The 19132-nt window shown below is 31.2% G+C and overlaps 1 protein-coding gene across 2 annotated transcripts in view; it reads left to right on the forward strand.

The window, feature by feature from the left end:
• The window catches only part of LOC145259695 (heat shock factor protein-like), a 166938-nt gene extending 158716 nt beyond the window's left edge, over window positions 1-8222 (forward strand). Inside the window, exon 13 of one of the 2 annotated variants that reach the window (XM_080117369.1) lies at window positions 7546-8222. In XM_080117369.1, the coding sequence (XP_079973495.1) occupies window positions 7546-7562 (17 nt within the window). In that variant the 3' untranslated portion in view covers window positions 7563-8222. The remainder of the gene's footprint in view (window positions 1-7545) is intronic. The other variant, XM_080117365.1, reaches the window with a different exon arrangement.
• Window positions 8223-19132: the final 10910 nt, after the last annotated feature.

Raw genomic sequence — 19132 nt, forward strand, 5'->3', positions numbered from 1 at the left:
AACTTGTCTACTTGTTTAAATTATAATGAACTTGTCTACTTGTTTAAATTATAATGAACTTGTCTACTTGTTTAAATTATAATGAACTTGTCTACTTGTTTAAATTATAATGAACTTGTCTACTTGTTTAAATTATAATGAACTTGTCTACTTGTTTAAATTATAATGAACTTGTCTACTTGTTTAAATTATAATGAACTTGTCTACTTGTTTAAATTATAATGAACTTGTCTACTTGTTTAAATTATAATGAACTTGTCTACTTGTTTAAATTATAATGAACTTGTCTACTTGTTTAAATTATAATGAACTTGTCTACTTGTTTAAATTATAATGAACTTGTCTACTTGTTTAAATTATAATGAACTTGTCTACTTGTTTAAATTATAATGAACTTGTCTACTTGTTTAAATTATAATGAACTTGTCTACTTGTTTAAATTATAATGAACTTGTCTACTTGTTTAAATTATAATGAACTTGTCTACTTGTTTAAATTATAATGAACTTGTCTACTTGTTTAAATTATAATGAACTTGTCTACTTGTTTAAATTATAATGAACTTGTCTACTTGTTTAAATTATAATGAACTTGTCTACTTGTTTAAATTATAATGAACTTGTCTACTTGTTTAAATTATAATGAACTTGTCTACTTGTTTAAATTATAATGAACTTGTCTACTTGTTTAAATTATAATGAACTTGTCTACTTGTTTAAATTATAATGAACTTGTCTACTTGTTTAAATTATAATGAACTTGTCTACTTGTTTAAATTATAATGAACTTGTCTACTTGTTTAAATTATAATGAACTTGTCTACTTGTTTAAATTATAATGAACTTGTCTACTTGTTTAAATTATAATGAACTTGTCTACTTGTTTAAATTATAATGAACTTGTCTACTTGTTTAAATTATAATGAACTTGTCTACTTGTTTAAATTATAATGAACTTGTCTACTTGTTCTATGCTATTCGATGATCCTGACATCAGTTTTTTTGAACACAATGGAAATATTATCCAAATTTTTGAGTTTAACAAAGAATCTCAAATTCGACAAGGTATACCTGAAGAAAGTCAGAAGTTACATTGGCCGAAACGTTGTGAATATGTCGACTAAGACGAGGAAAAAAGGTTCAAATAATTACGATAGTTTTTTTTTTTTTTTTATATTTGAAAAAGCAAAAATTACTTTTCAGAAGACGTTTATGATTTTTAACATTTTTCCCTCATATTAGGTTGATGACGACTTTACTTTCCTCCTCATGAAGGCAATGTAGGTTTTTGATGACGAAAATCCAGCTCCTCAAAAAGGAGTACTCTGGATTGGAATAAAAATTAAAATTGTCTTAACCTCAAAGTATTTCTCCTTCACTCACTGAGAACGGAACAGACTAAGTATAGCATCAGAACATATAATACACATTGTTCTTGTCAAAAGTAAATTACAGCTGTTATTTATTTGCTGCAAAACAAAGAAAAGAAAAATACTTTTTTTTTCTTCAAAATCTTTTGTAAGTTTTGATGTTTTCAAAGTTTCTCTGATGCTTCAATAATATGAAAGCTTTAACTGTTTGTGTCATGTGAACACATCTGTTGTATAAAGGGAAGTTCTCTGTGTGTATGTGTGTATATCCAGCTAATAATATATTTAAAAAAAAAACATCCACAAAATTGGTATTTTCTTGATAGGAGTTGCCCGGAATAAATAATATCTAAAATTTAGGAAAAATGATTTTTTTTTTTTTTTTTTTTGGAAATGGAAATTACTCCAGACAAAGCATGAAGCCATTTGATGTAAGGAGCTAAAACAAACCAAAGTACTTCATGGTCAAAAACTTGCCAACGTTAGATGGAACAGTTTCTGACCCAGAAAACGGCAGCTCTTCCCTCTTTATCAGAAACATCGCTCATGGAATGTGAGGACTAAAGGACAAAATAAGGGAAGCAAACATTATGCAACTGCTGAAAGTAAACCCAAGATCCACTTTCTACTATTTTGTGGAGGTGTATGCTTTCTAGTAATTTTATGTACTAACTAAAAGGAAGTAACTGTTTCCCCCCCAAAGAAGTTATTTCCCTTATGCGGACCTATTCCTCAAGTAATTTATAAAAGTGTGTGCATGTCCAGAGAAAGGAATGAGCTGAGCAAAGAAAAAAAGAGGGGGGGGGGGGGAAGAAACCAGGGCGAGAGATGTTTCAATAGAAATATATTACACTTTTGCCCTGGGCAATGCTGGGTAGGCCTGCTAGTATAAGTGCACATTTATTTAAATGGTTCTTTTTTTGGCAGGCAGTTCCTACTTCATTTCTTGAAGTTGGCCTTTAAGAGATCTTTGTTGTGCTACCACTGTCCTGGTCACCCTGACATTGGTTGAACAATGACATGAACTCTTGAAATCTGGTGCGGAGATACACATGTATGAGGTGCCTTCAATAAGTTTCCAGACTTTTTTGTAAAGTCATTTAAAATTGACATGGACTCTTGAAAATTAAGTATGTTATTGCTATGAGATGACTGACCAATTTTTATGATTTCAGGTTCAAATGAACAGCTACAGCAGAAATTGAAATACACCCCACTAAAGCCTGATTGTCAGAGCTGGTGAAATTCAAAAATGCGATTTGGACGTGAGGACACTTTAAAAAAAAAACAGTATGCGACAAAATTCTGTTTAAAACTTGGAAAAAATGCTACAGAAACGTATGGAATCTTTCGTACAACTTTTGGACCATCTTGCATGAATCATGCATCAGTTTTTGAGTGGCATAAGAGATTCAAAGAAAGCAGGGAGTCTGTGAGGGATAATGAGATGTGGGAGGAATAAAGAAGAGTTGATTGGCCAAATAAAGAATTTCAAAGATAAGGACCATCGTGTGTCTATAGAGACAATAAGTGCACAGTTTGATGTCAGTATGGGAACTGTACACACTATTATTTGTGAGGAACTGAAGATGCGGAAGATTTGTGCAAATCTCACAAATCCATCCTTGTCACAAACTATTTGATCAAGATGGGGATCAAGACAGTTCCTCACCCTCCCTATAGTATAGGGAGCAAGGTCTGGACCTTGCTCCCTGTAACTTTTGGTTATTCCCTAAGCTCAAGGAAAACCTTAGAGGCTGTTGTTATGAGACAATTGAGATGAAACTGGCTGTGACGAGTGCCATCGACATATTCAGACAAGGGGCTTTCCAGAAGTCATAACGGTACAAGTGCATTGCAGTTAGAGAAGATTACTTCAAAGGGGTCTAGAGTTTCATGTGTGCACTATCAAGAAAAGTGCCCATATGAAAAAAGTCTGGAAACTTATTGAAGGCACCTTGTATATGCAGACTTTACAAGTTCGTCAAATGTTTGCAGAAAAATCAATAATTCTGATAATGTTCCCAAATTCTTTTCTGTAATTTCTTGCTATTTTTTACATACGAAGAAAATATTTATTTTTAACATGGATGAAACAACAGCAACAATGACCATTCTCAATTATGAATCGTACTTGTTTCGCTATTCAACTTGTTATGCATGTCAGTGGCCGTCGTCAACTGTTAGTCTGTGCAAAAGTTTTTAATGCAGAAACATGAGCAAATATTTCACCAAAAATTTGTACTTCTTGAATAAATTAAAAAGTTTCATTTTAGTTTATTTAAATAACTAGCTGACCAATGTCCTGACGTGGCCCCGGGGAAGTAGATTTACTCAAAAATTCCATTCCCAACTTTGAACTGTTGAATTTGTTGCTTTTGATTATCTGGCGTGACCATTGTCCCTGCAGATACTGGTCTTGTTCATGTGACTCTGAAGCTCAACTTTCAGTTTATTGTTGTCAACTTCTCTTTCGAAAGCCAACTGCTGTAATTCAAGAGGTGAAACAGTAAATGTGTATCCGTCTGAAGAAATGTTACTAATGAAAATGGTGATGGGGGTGGTTATAAAAGGAGACAACAATAAAGAAATCCAAACGTGTAATTTGTATGGACATATGAACAATAAAGCTATTTATCTTTTATAATCGTTTTGTAATTTTTTTTTTTTTTTTGTGTTAGTGAAATGCTGGAAGAGATTTGCATATGAAGCTTTTTATGTACGGATCTAGGGTGGTTAGGGTTAACTGAGGGTGGTTACTGAAATGGGAGAAAATTTTATTGGATTTGTAGCAGAAAAAGAATGAAAAAACAAAAAAAAAACAAATTAAGTATTACGTACAAAGTGTAGTACCTGTTCTGATACATGTCATCTTTTCTGAGCTTGATCCACGGGGGAGAAATACTTGTAGACTTTGGTAATTAAAAACTAACCTTGAATCTGATTCTGTCTTCATTAGGAAACTCCAATCGAGTTGAGAGTTGGGTATCAGCAAGTTTTACAAGACTCTGGAGTTGGAATGATTTTTTAACAATCTGACGTTGATATGGGTCAATATTCTTTTGATACTTCTATACCTAGGCACCCATACAAACACACATATTTCAGATTGCGATTTACAAAACAGACCGAAAATGTCTAAGCTATCACTGAACATTCAGTTAGTATTAACATTATGTGAAACATTTTCATTTTTTTTATAACTTAAAGTTAGGGTTAATATTTCAGAAATTGTAATTGGAAAAGTTGCATAAGTTTCCTAACCATAAAAGTACTTTATATATATATATATATATATATATAGCAGGTGAGGTATATGCCTTATTTCTCTGAGGATTCACTTGGTAGCATTCTTTGAAAAATTTTTTTCAAAAAACACAAAAGAACTTTCATTTTAGGTAATTAAAAATCTTATTGAATGCAAATTTCCAAAGAATATTGTAAAATTTGATTGTTATTAATAAACTCTTATTTTTTAGGTAGTGATGATGATGATGATGATGGTGATGAAGTAGTAGTATACGCTTATTATTTAGATCTTTCTGTGTATTACAAAAAAAAAAAAAACAATGTAAATGATGCTTGGGATATTTAAAAAAAAAAAAAAATATAACTTTGTTAGCAGTTATCCACAATCTCTAAACTATTTTGATAAATATATATACATATTTAATAAGGCTGTCATCAGTGGCAGCAGCTCCCACTCATGTCCGAGTACCTGGTTCTGTTGTTTCTCTCTTCTTAATGTCCATGAATGGTATAGCTTCAAAGGCCTGGCCCATAATGGTTGGTTGGTTGTTTTGTTTTATGGCATATCAACCCTTTTCAGGTTATTTAAAGCCGAATCCAATAATTTTGAAGAACAATTTTTGGTAAATGTTTACTTTAACTACAACAGAACACCAACCAATAAAATTTGTTTTTTTTATAGATTTTTGGGGTCGCTGACAACGAATCTGATATTTAAAACCCGTTGCAAATTTACCGTTTGCATGGTATTAACCTCTGAACCCTCGCACTATTTTGTGCCAACTCACCGCCATCGTTTATGCTATTCTTACATGATGCGGTTGCGCATAGTAAGGTGACTTGTCACATCGCGGAAGAATTTTTAAGCAGACATTTGAAATAAGTTTTAAAAAACAACAAAATGTGGTTCATTTTTCTGTGTTACGTAGTTTTTTATGCTTTTTAATTGATCTAAAAAAATTTTAGTTTTCACGAGCGATTTACAAAAGCTTTTTTTTTTTTTAGGGGGTTATTCAATTATAAAACTTGTACAACATTTAAGAGGTACTTCTGCAGTTTAATTTACCGTTCCCCCCCCTCACCGTTTTACCGTAAGTAACGCGCCGACACACCGAGCAGAAGAACTGTTTAATTTTTCACAAAAACTCTGTTTACATCAACACCCCATCCCACCTGCCCCTTTACCGCTCTACCCCCCCCCCCCAATGTAAACAGAATTTTTGTGAAAATTAAACAGTTCTTTTGCTCGGTGTGTCGGCACATTACTTACGGTAAAATGGTAAATTAAACTGCAGAAGCACCTCTTAAATGTTGTACAAGTTTTATAATTGAATAACCCCCTCAAAAAACAAAAACAAAAATGCTTTTGTAAATCGCTCGTGAAAACTAAATCTTTTTAGATCAATTAAAAAGCATCAAAAACTACGTAACACAGAAAAATGAAACACATTTTGTTGTTTTTGAAAACTTATTTCAAATGTCTGCTTAAAAATTCTTCCACGAGGTGACGAGTCACCTTACTACGCACGTCCATGCGCAAATGCATCATGTAAGAATAGCATAAACGATGGCGGTGAGTTGGCACAAAATAGTGCGAGGGTTCAGTGGTTAATACCATGCAAACGGTAAATTTGTAACGGTTTGAATATTATTGGTTGGTGTTCTGTTGTAGTTAAAGTAAATAGTTACCCAATTTTTTGATAGAAATATATATATATATATATATAATATATAATTTTATTTATTTATTTTTTTTTTCCAAGTCAATTTCTATTTGACCCATAGTTGGGACCCTAACAGGTACTACCACTCTGAGTCAAAGTGGACCTGGAAGCAATGGCAATTAAAGGGTGGCTCCACACTCCCCAAAGCCCACAAGCTGTGGCCTCACCATCAGATATAGTTTAAAGTCATATCCAGGATTGGTCCATAATGGAAGAGTCGTGGACAATGTTCGTTTTTTTTTTTTTTTTAATCTTTCACCATTTCAGTCTTTTTTTTTTTTTTTTTTTTTTTTTTTTCCCCACATCGCTTACATCCTTATTAGTTGCATTGAGCCTCCGCTAATAAAGTTATAGGCAATCTGGAAAACATTGGAATGGTGAAAGATGGACCAAACGGAAGACAATACGTGCAATATTTTCTTCAAAAACTTTTCTATTTTTCAGTAAATTACTGTTTGTAAAATCCGAGATGGTGGAAAATATTTCAATATTTTGCACAAATCTCTCCCCTTTTAAAAAAACAAACATTCTTTCCATTAACAGAAAAGAAACATTCCAAGATAGCTGTTTCGTACAGGATACCAGGTTCATAGAACATAGAGGTGCAACAATATATATAAAACATATTTAAATATGTAAGACCTAACAAAACTTTACTAACCCTTGTTTGTGTTATTCAAAAAAAATTTTTTTTTTTTTTTTTACTTAATCCAATGTTTTATTTAATTTTTAGATATAAGTGTTTAATAAAACGGTTAAAAATAATACAAAAATGTCTGAGTTGCAGTTAAATATTTAATGGGTTTTGCCATTTTAAGAGGAACGAATGTAAATGGGAGGGGGGAATACAATGGAATTAAAAATAAATAAATTCTGTTTTTTCTATATTTATATACTAAAACAAAAAAGAAAAATCTCTATGTACCTGTAACAAAAATATCATATTCTAAAAATCGCATAAATTGATGAAGTTGTTTTATTTTTCTGAAGAAAAATCAAAAAGGCAATTTTCATTAGAATACATCTATTGCAACTTGGGCTTTTTTTTTTTTTTTTTTCTCAACCGCCATATTGTTATTTTTAACCAAATCTTATCTCTATTGAACAGTTGTTCAATCTAGCTTTGCATGTGATGCCGATAAGTAAAGGGTTAGCTTTTCTGATAATTAACGGTATTTTTTATACACTCTTGTGTCTTCGTAGAGAGCCATAAAGATTAGACGGCCATGGTGAAGACGGCAGTCCATTCCAGGTTCTGATGATTTCCGTGCAGTTTTGTTGTGAGGGAGGTATTGCTGAAGAACGAACCCAGGAACAAGGCTTTTATTTTTATTTTTTTTTTTTTAAAGAGAGCTGAGAATTTACGTCTTGTGGTAATGACTCTGCGCAGTTCTTATTCAACGTGTGAATGCGCAACAATCTTCAGACCCGATTTGGATGAAGATATGACACATCAGGCTCTCATCTTTCTCGGACCCCTCCCCACCATTATGCCTCTCCATCTCTTATCCACTTTTTTCACCCCTGCTATATTCTTTTTTTTTTTTTTTTTTTTTTTTTTTTTTTGTCTCTCCCTTGCCTTGCACCATACCTGTGCCTTCAGTTCCAACAGCACATGGCTCCCAACCTTAATTCGTCCCAACCTCGTTTGGATAGCAAATTCATTACTTGCTTGCTTTCCATGAACAGTCCAAAATGTGATCGGTGGGGGGGATCTAATGTCGCCCAATAATCAACCAATACTAAAAAATTGCCAAAATCATTCACAGCTTAAAAAAAAAAAAGAAAAAAAAAAATTGAATAAAAAGAAAATGGTGCGAGTTCAGAATTAAATCTAATTAAAAAAAAAAAAAAAAAAATACAGAAAATTGTATATGATTTACGTACTCGTCATAAAACAAAAATGTCATATTCCAAAAATCGTATGAATTCAAGTATTCTTTTTTTTTTTAACTAAGAAAATCAAATTTGATGAAGTGAGAACATTTTGTCTTGATCCGCCATATTTAATAAAGGAAGACAACTCAATTCGAACTACCAATATTTTAAAATCAGCCTTATACTATTAATTGCTGAAAATTGTTAAAAAAAAAATTATTTTCTTTGAAAAAAAAAAAAAAAAAAAAAAAAAGTCTTGACCAATTTGTGATTTTTGGAATATGGCATTTTTGTTTCATTTTCTGTGTTTCGTTTTTTTTTTTTTTTTTTTTTTTTTAATTAGATTGAATTCTGCATAAGAGCCAAAAACACTGTAAAAAAAAATATATTGTAGTAACACCTAAAAAAAGCAAAAAAAAAAGAAGCAGTTTGTATATTATAAACTTTTCATTCAATATATTTGTACTGGAAACTAGATTCACATATCTTGCCTATCGTTTTTGAAAATAGCTCCCATCGTCATCATCATCACCACCATTTTCCCCTCCTATAAAATTAAAACCATTCATTGATAGTCCTTGTGTATATACATGGTGTATAGCACAATTGTTTTATTATGAATGTGAAACTCGGTTATTTCAATGATTTAGTCATCATTTGTATTGCAGAAAGCAAGGGGCAAAGTTTAAACACACACACACAGATGCACATATATATATTTATAACAATGATAATTAAAATAAGCTTATCTTAACACTTTACTGCAGTTTCAGGGTAAATCCACACGTCTGTATACATTTGAATGCAAGCTCAAACTATCTAGAACCGGTTTCCAACCTGTATTATTATTTGGTTTATTCAGATGTAACCTCCAACCTTTTTCAGGTTTGTCTTGCTGAACTTAGGAGTCTATGTGAAATTTTGAACTGAACCTTTACTTTATACATGGGGTTAGAATTCCCTTGTTATGTCAGCCATGATTGGGTAGAAGTCTTAAGTGATTTTTAATATTCTTTGTATCGCCTGGACCGAGGATTGAACCTTCAAATTCCGAAAGACTATCACTTAGAACTGATTATTACTCAAAACTTTACCAGTTGCACCATTTTTTTTGTGTTAATTTTTCCAATGCTAAACTTTCACACTTATTTGGTATGACTTCTGCTTGCAAAGTTTTTTTTTTTTTAATTATTAATTACGATGCAAGATATATAAAATAAATCTGAAAAATTAGCGTTGAAAGTTTTCTTTTTTATGAAAATCACTCCAGACAGGGCATGATGCCACTTAATGCTAAAAAAAAAAAATATGTTACATCAAGGTCAAAAACCGGTCAATAGTAAGCATTATATGAATAGATTCCAACCCAAAGAAAACATTAATTCTTCTTTGTCAGAAATATCACTTTTGGAACATGAAGAGTAAACATTGTTAGAATATGAATAGGTTAAGGGACCTACCATGAAAGTGCAGTAAAATGTTCAGTTCGCATTCAAACGTATACAGATGTATGCACTAAGAATACACTTCTGATGACTGGACCTACCATGAAAGTGCAGTAAAATGTTAAGATAAACCCTTTTTAATTATCTATTGTTATAAAACTCTGTCTGAACGGATTTTGAACACTGTAAGATCTACTCTCTTGGATTGGATCTGTTTTGATTTTGAGTTGATTTTATTATATATATATATATATATATATACACCCACTCTTGGTTATCATTCCACAATCCAAAAGATGGAATCTATTCACCCTCATAAATTTTTATTAGTTTTTTTTTTTTTTTTTTTTTTGCAGATGTTTAAATTTTCATTATATCACGTCTTACACATGTTTCATTGTATAGCAAAAGATCACTAACAACTCTTTAGAGACGAATAGATATTCTTCCAAAACTGTTAGCTTAATACACGAAATGAAAAAATAATTTGGAGGAGAAAAAGAAAATGCAGCTGTGTAAAGTCTGCAAAAATGTTCATTTATAAACACTTAATACAATGTTTATTGATTCCCTGCGCCCCAAATAATAGAATTAAAAAATTTGTGCAAAATGTGTCACATTATTTTCTTTTATATCTCAAAATTTTTTTTCATTTTTTCATTCCATATATTAAACTTTCTAGTAGTTTTTGAGGAATAGACCTTTGTCTCTGGAGAGTTGTATTATACAATACAGTGAAACACGTGTAAGGCATAATGAAAATTTAGGCGTCTACCTAAAAAAAAAAAAAAAAAAAAAAAAAAAAAAAAAAAAAATTAATAAAAACTTTATGAGTGTGAATTGATTCCATTTTATTTTTTTGTTTTTGGAATGAAAACTAATGGTATATAAGTTTAAAAGGTGGGAATTCAATTTCATTGAACCTAGTGTTTGTTACAATTCGAAATATGATTTATGGAATATATGCCTCAACATTTATATACTTTCTTTTAATCTTAAGTAATATATCTCAAAATTTATGTATTTAAATTTTATTTGAAAAAGTTAATCTTCAAATACAGAATTTTTTTTATTGTTTAAAAACAAAGAATACAATTGAATGAATTCATTTGCTCTATCTTGTATATTGAGCAATTTTATTTGGCTGGGATTGTCTTATATAAAATATTACATCTAATAATATTTTATAAGACCAAAAAAATCACTGGATTTGTATATCAGTAGATATATTTCATTTTATTATTCTGAAGTATATATATATATATATATATATATATATATATAATCCAGTGAATCCTTACTGTGTTTATATAATAATACTTAAAAAGTAAGTAGATCAGCTATGCATTTGTTTAGTATAAATTTTTATTTATGCAAATATTTTTGGCTACACATTTGCCTCTTCAAAACTTTGTTAGTGTTGGCCTGTGTCATATATAACTGCTCTACTTTTCAAAGTACTCAAGAAATTTTAGTTCTTGTTCAGAATTCCCCCTATATTAGAAAACAAAAGAAAGAAAAACCTGTATGCTGTACATACCATGATAGAATGAGAATATCATATTCCAAAAAATCACGTAGATTGATCAAAGTTTTGTTTTTAAATAATGACATCAAATTTTATGAGTATCCACAGAGTGACTGACTCGCTTGCCATTTTGAAAAAAAAAAAAATGTTAAAAAACAAAGGAAGAAAACTCTACTGTAATTTATACTTACGGATTTATGTTGTAATGGCTATGAATTTTCATTAATCGCTTAAACATGATTTTCTTTGTAAAAATAATTAAATTGATCAATTTTCATGATTTTTGGAATATGATACTTTTGTTTTGACATAGGTATGTACATGATACAAATTTTTCTTTTAGCTTTTTTATTATTTTTTTAATTTTTTTTTTTTTTATTAGTATAGATGGAATTCTGGACATGAATCATCACACTTTTAGATCCAATACAAACAAGTTACCAAAAGTTAGAGTTCTTACGTATATGCAAACATGCAATTAGGATATAAAATTTTATCATCTGTTTTTGGCAATCATTAAACAGCATTTTTTTTTTTTATCATAACTTTTGAATCATTTTGTTTTAATGTTTTCTTTTTCATTTGTTTTTTATAACTTCATGATTAAAAAAAAAAAAAAATCTGATTATTTAATGTTTTCATATTTTTATAACTATTTTTTTCTTGACCCATTTTTAAAATTCTTGATTTTCTTTTCTCCTTTTTTTCTCAAATTCTTATTTATAATTTTTACTTCATTATATCAAGATGTTGTCGTTATACTTATGAAATGGTACTTGTGCATTTTATGTTTGGAGGACAAATTTTTTTTGTTTTTTGTTTTTGTCTTTGAAGAATTCCATTCAAAACAAGGGGAGATAATATTTTATTATTGGAATCCTGAGGATAACAGTCTGCAAATAAATAAATAAAAGGGAAGACAAGTTAAAGTTTCGCGTAACTTATTTGTAAAAGAAAAACGAACACTAAATCAACGCAATAACAGAAAATAAAATGCTAATTATCTGAACATTTATGAAATTAAATTAAAATAAAATTTTTAGTTTTTATAAAATAATTAAAATTTTAATATAATTTACAAGCATTTGTTTTATTGAACATTTTTTAAAACGTATGAGTTTTTTTGTTTTTTAAACAAACTTTTTTAAAATAAACCTTCTCTAAAAAAAAAAAAAAGGAAAATTCTGAAATAAATGAAAGTGTTCATTATATGAAAAAGTATGACTCTTTTTTTTATAAAGAAAATGCATATTTTTTTTGTACAAAATTAAACTTTTGTAATGAATTAAAGTAAGAATTAAGTTATAAAATAGTCATTATTGGAATGTGTTACTTTTTTTTTTGCCTCTCTTGCCTTTTGCCTTCTCAGTGGAATTCTTAAAAAAATGAAAACAAAATAAAAATGTCTCCCAAACCTAAAATGCACAAGCATCCGTGAAATATTTCAGTTTAATTATATAACAATTATTACTACCTCTCTTGGCAGACCTGAAGAATCATGCCCCCCACCTCTATTTTTTTTAACTCCCACCCCCCAATTTTTTCAGCAGATTATTATTGAAAGGATACTAGTCTACCAGATTATTAAAAAAAAAAAAAAAAATGAACAAGAAAGTCAATATCTAAATATTTTTAGAGAGTGCTCAGTTTCTAATGCAACGTTCTAGTAAATCGATCATCCATTTTAGAACCGCTTAATGTTGTTAGGCCAAATGTTGCTAGTTTAGCCTTTTTTTAAATTAAGTGTTTTAAAATAAGTTAAACTGCTTTTAAAAAAAGCTAACTTTGCAAAATTTGGCCTAAAAACGGCGATGTTCTCAAATGGCTGATCGATTTACGGGAATGTTGCATTAGAAACTGAGCACCCACTACAAATATTTAATATTTTTTTTTTTTAGTTTTTTTTTTTTTATATAATCTGGTAAACTAGTGTCCATTCAATAATAATCTGCTGAAAAAGAGAGGGGCAGGATTCTGTAAGTCCGCCCTTCTCCTATTCACAGACAGACGAATGTACATGCATATATAGATATAAATATGAACATACACATATTGTCTACTAGAAAAATAAAAGTTAATTTATTGAGCTTCAGTAAGATATTTTAAATCAGAAAAAAGTGAGTTTTCCAAGCCAGTTAAATAAAAAAAAAAATAAAAAAAAGACAATCCAAAATTAGTTTCCTTCTGTTCACTATCTAATTATACCCCCGCTTCTCTCTCTTTGCATGTGTGGGTTAAATAATTAAATAATTTTATTTCTGGTGATATCTCCCTTTTTTATTTGTAATGGACTATTCCTAATTTTTTTATATTTATTATCTTTGACTGTAAATAAACAGAGGATGACAGAAGTGAGAGTGATAGATACCATATAAAATAAGAGTGGAAGTTTTTCTTTTTTTTAATAACCCCAAAACTGATGAATATTTTAGCATGTATTTTGTTATTAAAATATACAAGAAAAGCCTTAGACTATCAAACGTTGATTAACCCAGCTATAGCTAATATAATAGTGTGTGTGTGTATATATATATATATATATATATATATATATATGTAATATATTGTAATTGGATATATGATGAAAATTGAAAGACAAAATACTTTGGCATAAATAGAGCATGAATGTAAATTAGAATAACACACCTTTTAATTCATTTCCTATATTAACTGTGTGTGTGTGTGTGTGTGTGTGTGTGTGTATATAATAATAATCTTATTATATTTTACTAAAAGTTAGTCTTTTTTTTTAACTTCAATATGAGAACTGATGATGAAACTTTTTGGAATAATCTAAAGTATAATACAAGGTGTTCTAAAAGTAACTCCCTGTTCTAAAATAACTCCTATATTTTTAAAGTGTAATTTCTATGACTAAGAGAAGAAAGTATGGACTTTTCTTTTCAAGTCGGCCATGAACGGTATCAACTGATTTTCTTGTACAATAAGACGTCCAGTCATTTTTGAAATTTCTAACAAATTAACAAAATTAAAAACCAAATTCATATAGCAGACCTGAAAAGAAAACAAAGCTTAGATTTAATTACCACACATTAAGTAACATACACACAAAAATTGAGAAACACATTACAGCATTTGAATGAATTATAGTTATTTTAGAGTAGGGAGTTACTTAGGAGTCACCTTGTACAAGATAAAATATTACAAGTATTAGAAATGATCAAATACGCCAAATTTTGTTTGAATTCTTGATACTGACATAAATACTGTACGAATTGTATTTATATCAAATTAGTTATATATGACATGTTCGGTGGAAGAACGACGTAAGTGCCACTTGATACTTTTCACAAAGAAAAGAAGTTAAATGTTTGGAGCATTTTCCAGGCCACTTAATTTTACGAAACTTTTTTCTTTCAAGAACATGCTTCTCGAAGCCTTCACTTTTCTACAATGCATTTTGAAGAACTGACTTCCCCACTAGTTCACTTCCGTTTTGCCGTTTTTCTTTCCCATTGGTCAACCTTTCTTGTTCACTTTCTTCCAGTCATATTTGAAGTGGCTTACAAAATTAAAACTTTTAGATGTTCGACTTAATGGAACAACAATGATGTTAGTGCTTGTTGATTTGCAAATCTGTTAAAATCAAAACAAATAGAACATAATTAGGTTTAAATTTAAAGAAAATCTATAGTCTTAAGTATCCACATTTTCACAGACGTATATGAAATATTCAACCACTTATTTTCACATAAATACTTTGAATTCAGCAATGATTTTTATTTTTGTGATTAGATTCTCCTTGATATTTTACGCGTTTTGGGACGAAAATCTCAAAATTTAAACTTTTGGCACTTGTGTTGTTCTTTCACCGAACGCGTCACATATACACAGGGTGTGGCAGAAATATCTCCCACATTTTAACATGCGATTTTCCCAGTTGCGCTTGTGTAGATTCTGAGCAATCATTAATTTGTATGGACAGAACTGCATATCAGTGTGTAGAATTCTTCTGACTGTTCGATCAGACACTCCTGAGGCCAAACCATGTTTTTATGAGCTGAACGTGTGGGGATTAAATAACATAAAGTCTCACAGGTTGAATACTGTCTGGCGTTTGAGTGCTTCAAGATCTTACAGATGGCTTTTTCTTAAGTGCCGAATCTGTAGTCCTGAAATTTGAAACCCAGAACTGTATTGATTTTCTATCTGGAACAGCATCATGCCGTTGTAACTTGTAATGAACTCAGAAAGCGCTCTGTGTTGCAGTTAGATTCACCATTCTTTAAAAACATTTCTATAATAAAAGCACAACGTGCACCAGTCCAAGCCATATTGCTTGATGAGGGTATCTGGAAAAAAATGCCAAGTTATTACCTAAATGAAAAAAATCATTGGCACTTGCATATGTTCATTAGCAACATATAATTGAAAGTTTAAAATGTGGGAGGTATTTCTGTTGCACCCTCTGTGTGTGTGTGTGTGTGTGTGTGTGTGTGCATATATATATATATATATATATATATGCACGCACTCTTTTTTTTTCATTTTCATATATGCTTACACATATTTTTAGTACTATAAATTTCCCACTCTGGAATTACTGGAAATGTTATAAAATCCCACCTAATGAATATATAATGAAATAATATTCTTCAGCCTTTCATAGATGGAGATTTGGAAAATCCATATTGTAAGATGCCCCCACACACACACACACACACACACACACACACACACACACACAAGTTTAATCATTTACGATAATATGCATTTACTTGTGTCCATATATTAGCTATGTATCACCAAAGTTAAGCAACGTTGAGTCCGGTCAGTACCAGATAAGTGACCATTTGGGAATATCAGGCACTGTATGTAGGAGGACATTAATACTCCTGCAAAAATTGCAAAACCTAATGTGTCCCAGGATATATCATGTGGCTGGAGACCGCTTATGAATTTAATATTGCCTAGAAACTTCCTCCTTTGAAGGAAACTGGCTTAACCCACCTAGAGTGAATGCCACATGGTTTTGTTTTTGAACGGAACATCCTAGAAAAAAGATAAAAACCATATTTATAATAGGTGACACTGACATTTTGGAAACAAAAAGTACAGTCCGAGATAATCGTAACTGTTTAAACATTGTGAGAATAATGTCCAAGATGAGAACAGTAATCCGACTCACTTTACAGGTTTATCGTCGATGTTCCCGTTGATAAGAAGTTCAATGCTATCTGGCTGCCTTTTAAGCTAAGTCTCCAGTGATCGCAGTTCCTATTTATTTGTCTCTCAACAAAAAAAAGCTGCGTGAAACAAGAGAGCGCTAAAAGCTCGTATAAAGAATGTCTATTGATTGACCGTTGGTGAAAACATTACAGGAGGTGTATACAGCATAATCATGTTGACACAGTTCCAGTCAGATCACCGAAGTTAAGCTACATTGAGCTTGGCCATTACTAAAATGGATAACCAATTTGGGAATTCCAGGCACTGTATGTAAAAGGACGTTAACACTTCCCTGCAAGAGTTGCAAAAAAAAACTAATGTTGTCAGCTCTCCCTGTGGATATACATACGATTGGGGAGCACTTGTGAATTCCATACACCCATGAAACTTTCTCCCTTGGAGGAAGCCGGTTAAACCCAAATGGAGTTAGTGCCGTTTCACACACAAAACATTACAGTAATTAGTCCCAGCGGTTGCATTATAAATACTGACGGGATGATTTGAATATTTTTTCCGATTCTAATACAATTGCCAATTCTGTACTAAATTCCTGATTCTGATGTTTTTATAAATCTCTAAATATTTAACTCTAAAATTAATTTTTTCTTAATTACCGTAAAAACCTGTGTTAAATGTGCAGATATTTTCTCAAACGTAAAAATAAACTTCTGGGGAGGGGTTATCTATATATTTTAGTTGTGCTAGTCATTTAAAAACAAATATTTTATCATTAATACAAGCAGTGAACTTTTCTTTTCCTTTTTTTTTTTTTTTTTTTTTTTTTTTTTAAAATAAAAATCAAATTAAAAAAAAAAGCAAAAGAATAGTTTTTAGCATTGAAAAATAGGCGCAAATTTTTTCGATACTGATTTTCATATCCCAAAACGTTCTGATTTTTTTTTTTCTGATTAATCGTCCAAACACTAATCATAAAGTCGGAGGCTTTGACTTAGATAATATGCAAAACTAGAAAATGAAAACAACACCTCAAAGTTACGTAGGTGAAAGGTAAAGTACATCAAGTCCACCATAAACCAATATGAATACTACAAGTATTACATAAGCTCAATGGATAGGATTTTTGGTCAACCAGAGCTTATATATAATAACTTAGAAAGATACAAAATTATTCGGCTTTACTATTTTTGTATGACAAATTAAGGCACGGAAAAACATGATAACTGGCTCCTGCTTCTTAGAACTGTTTATATACTCCTTAGATTAAAATATCTACGATTTGCGAACGGAGGTTGCGTCTACATTTATTTTGATCGACTTATCGAGAGGGGGGGTTTCCCCAACTTCTTGTGGAGCGTAAAGCTTAACTGGCTTGCAGCCAAAGTTAAGTGCATGATTTCCTTCCCCTATGGTGTGATTTTTGACCTTGTTAAATTTACGCACCTGTGTGAACTCATTCACTTAACATTTTAATCGCTAAATTTCAACGCTTTTCACTTCCTCTCGCCTCTTGGCACAACAGTAATGTCTCTGGATTTTTTTCACTTTCTTTTTCACCTTCGCCTCAAGTTTACGGGTCCTTGCCTGTCTGCCTACTAACACTTTTTTTTCCTCCAAACACACCTACAATCACCTGGGCAATGCCGGGCACCTACGCTAGTCTATTATATAAAGGGCAAAAAAAGTGTTTGTGTATGTCCACAAAAGGCTTTTTGCATTGGAGTTCTCGCATCAGTTAGATTCCGTGAGAAATTTTTGTATACTTCCCAGGTCGTAATATCTCACATTCGCAAACGGAATCCTTTCTTGCCCCCCCCCCCTTTTTTTTTTTTTTTTTTTTTTTTATCGAGTTAAAAAAATTCCCACCGTGTTGTTCGTCTCCAGTGTTTGTTTGTTTGTCTGTTTCGTATAAATAAAGCAAACCTATTCGAACGCAAACGTCTGTTCTGTAATTCGTCTTTGGTCAATGTAGGGGAAACCTTTCATACTGAGACAATTACTATTTATTTGGATACTGCCAGAGTGACCCCTTTTTGGGAGAGCTGGTCTCCCCCCCCCCCCCACCACCACCACCACACATTAAAAACGACCTTGTGTCTAATTTGCTTTCGTGGGAGTTATAAAAGCAACGTCATTTCTGCAAATCATCTTTTGTTTTTGATTGACTACGTTAAATTTGAACGCTTTAGACTTCCGGTCGTGTTATGGAGTAGTGGTAAGACGTCAGATTTTCTTTCACTTTCTTTTCCGCTTTCGAGTCACAGGTTCGAGCCTGCCTGCCTACTACCACAATTTTTTTTGTTCAACACACACCTCCAAACACCCGGGCAACGCCTTGCACCAAGGTTAGTGTATGTATATATATATATATGTATGTATATATATATATATGTATATATATATATATATATATATATATACACACACACACCAGTTCCAAAAAATTCAACATCAACATAATAAGAATAGTCATCAAGATCAAAGTGTAGTATCTGTTCTTCAGATGCTGCACTTCTATTTCTTGTTCTCTTTCAGTGGAGGAGAAATCCTTCACAACTGAGACAATTTTTATTTTTGTACCTTTTCTTCACGTTAAAAAACGACCCTGGTGTCTAACTCTGTCCCGTGGGGAGGCATAGTAAATAGGTACATTTTGCTATTATCTTTTTCCTTTGAAGGATACCATGATAAAGACTCTGAGTCACACTCAACTCGGGAATTTCTATGTTCCAATGGATGTACACACACACGATGGCTACAAATTTGTTTAAGTATTGCTATTAACAATGAA

This window comes from Euprymna scolopes, chromosome 35 (assembly GCF_053919585.1).
Source record: "Euprymna scolopes isolate OS-2025 chromosome 35, ASM5391958v1, whole genome shotgun sequence".
In the NCBI taxonomy this organism is placed as follows: domain Eukaryota; kingdom Metazoa; phylum Mollusca; class Cephalopoda; order Sepiida; family Sepiolidae; genus Euprymna; species Euprymna scolopes.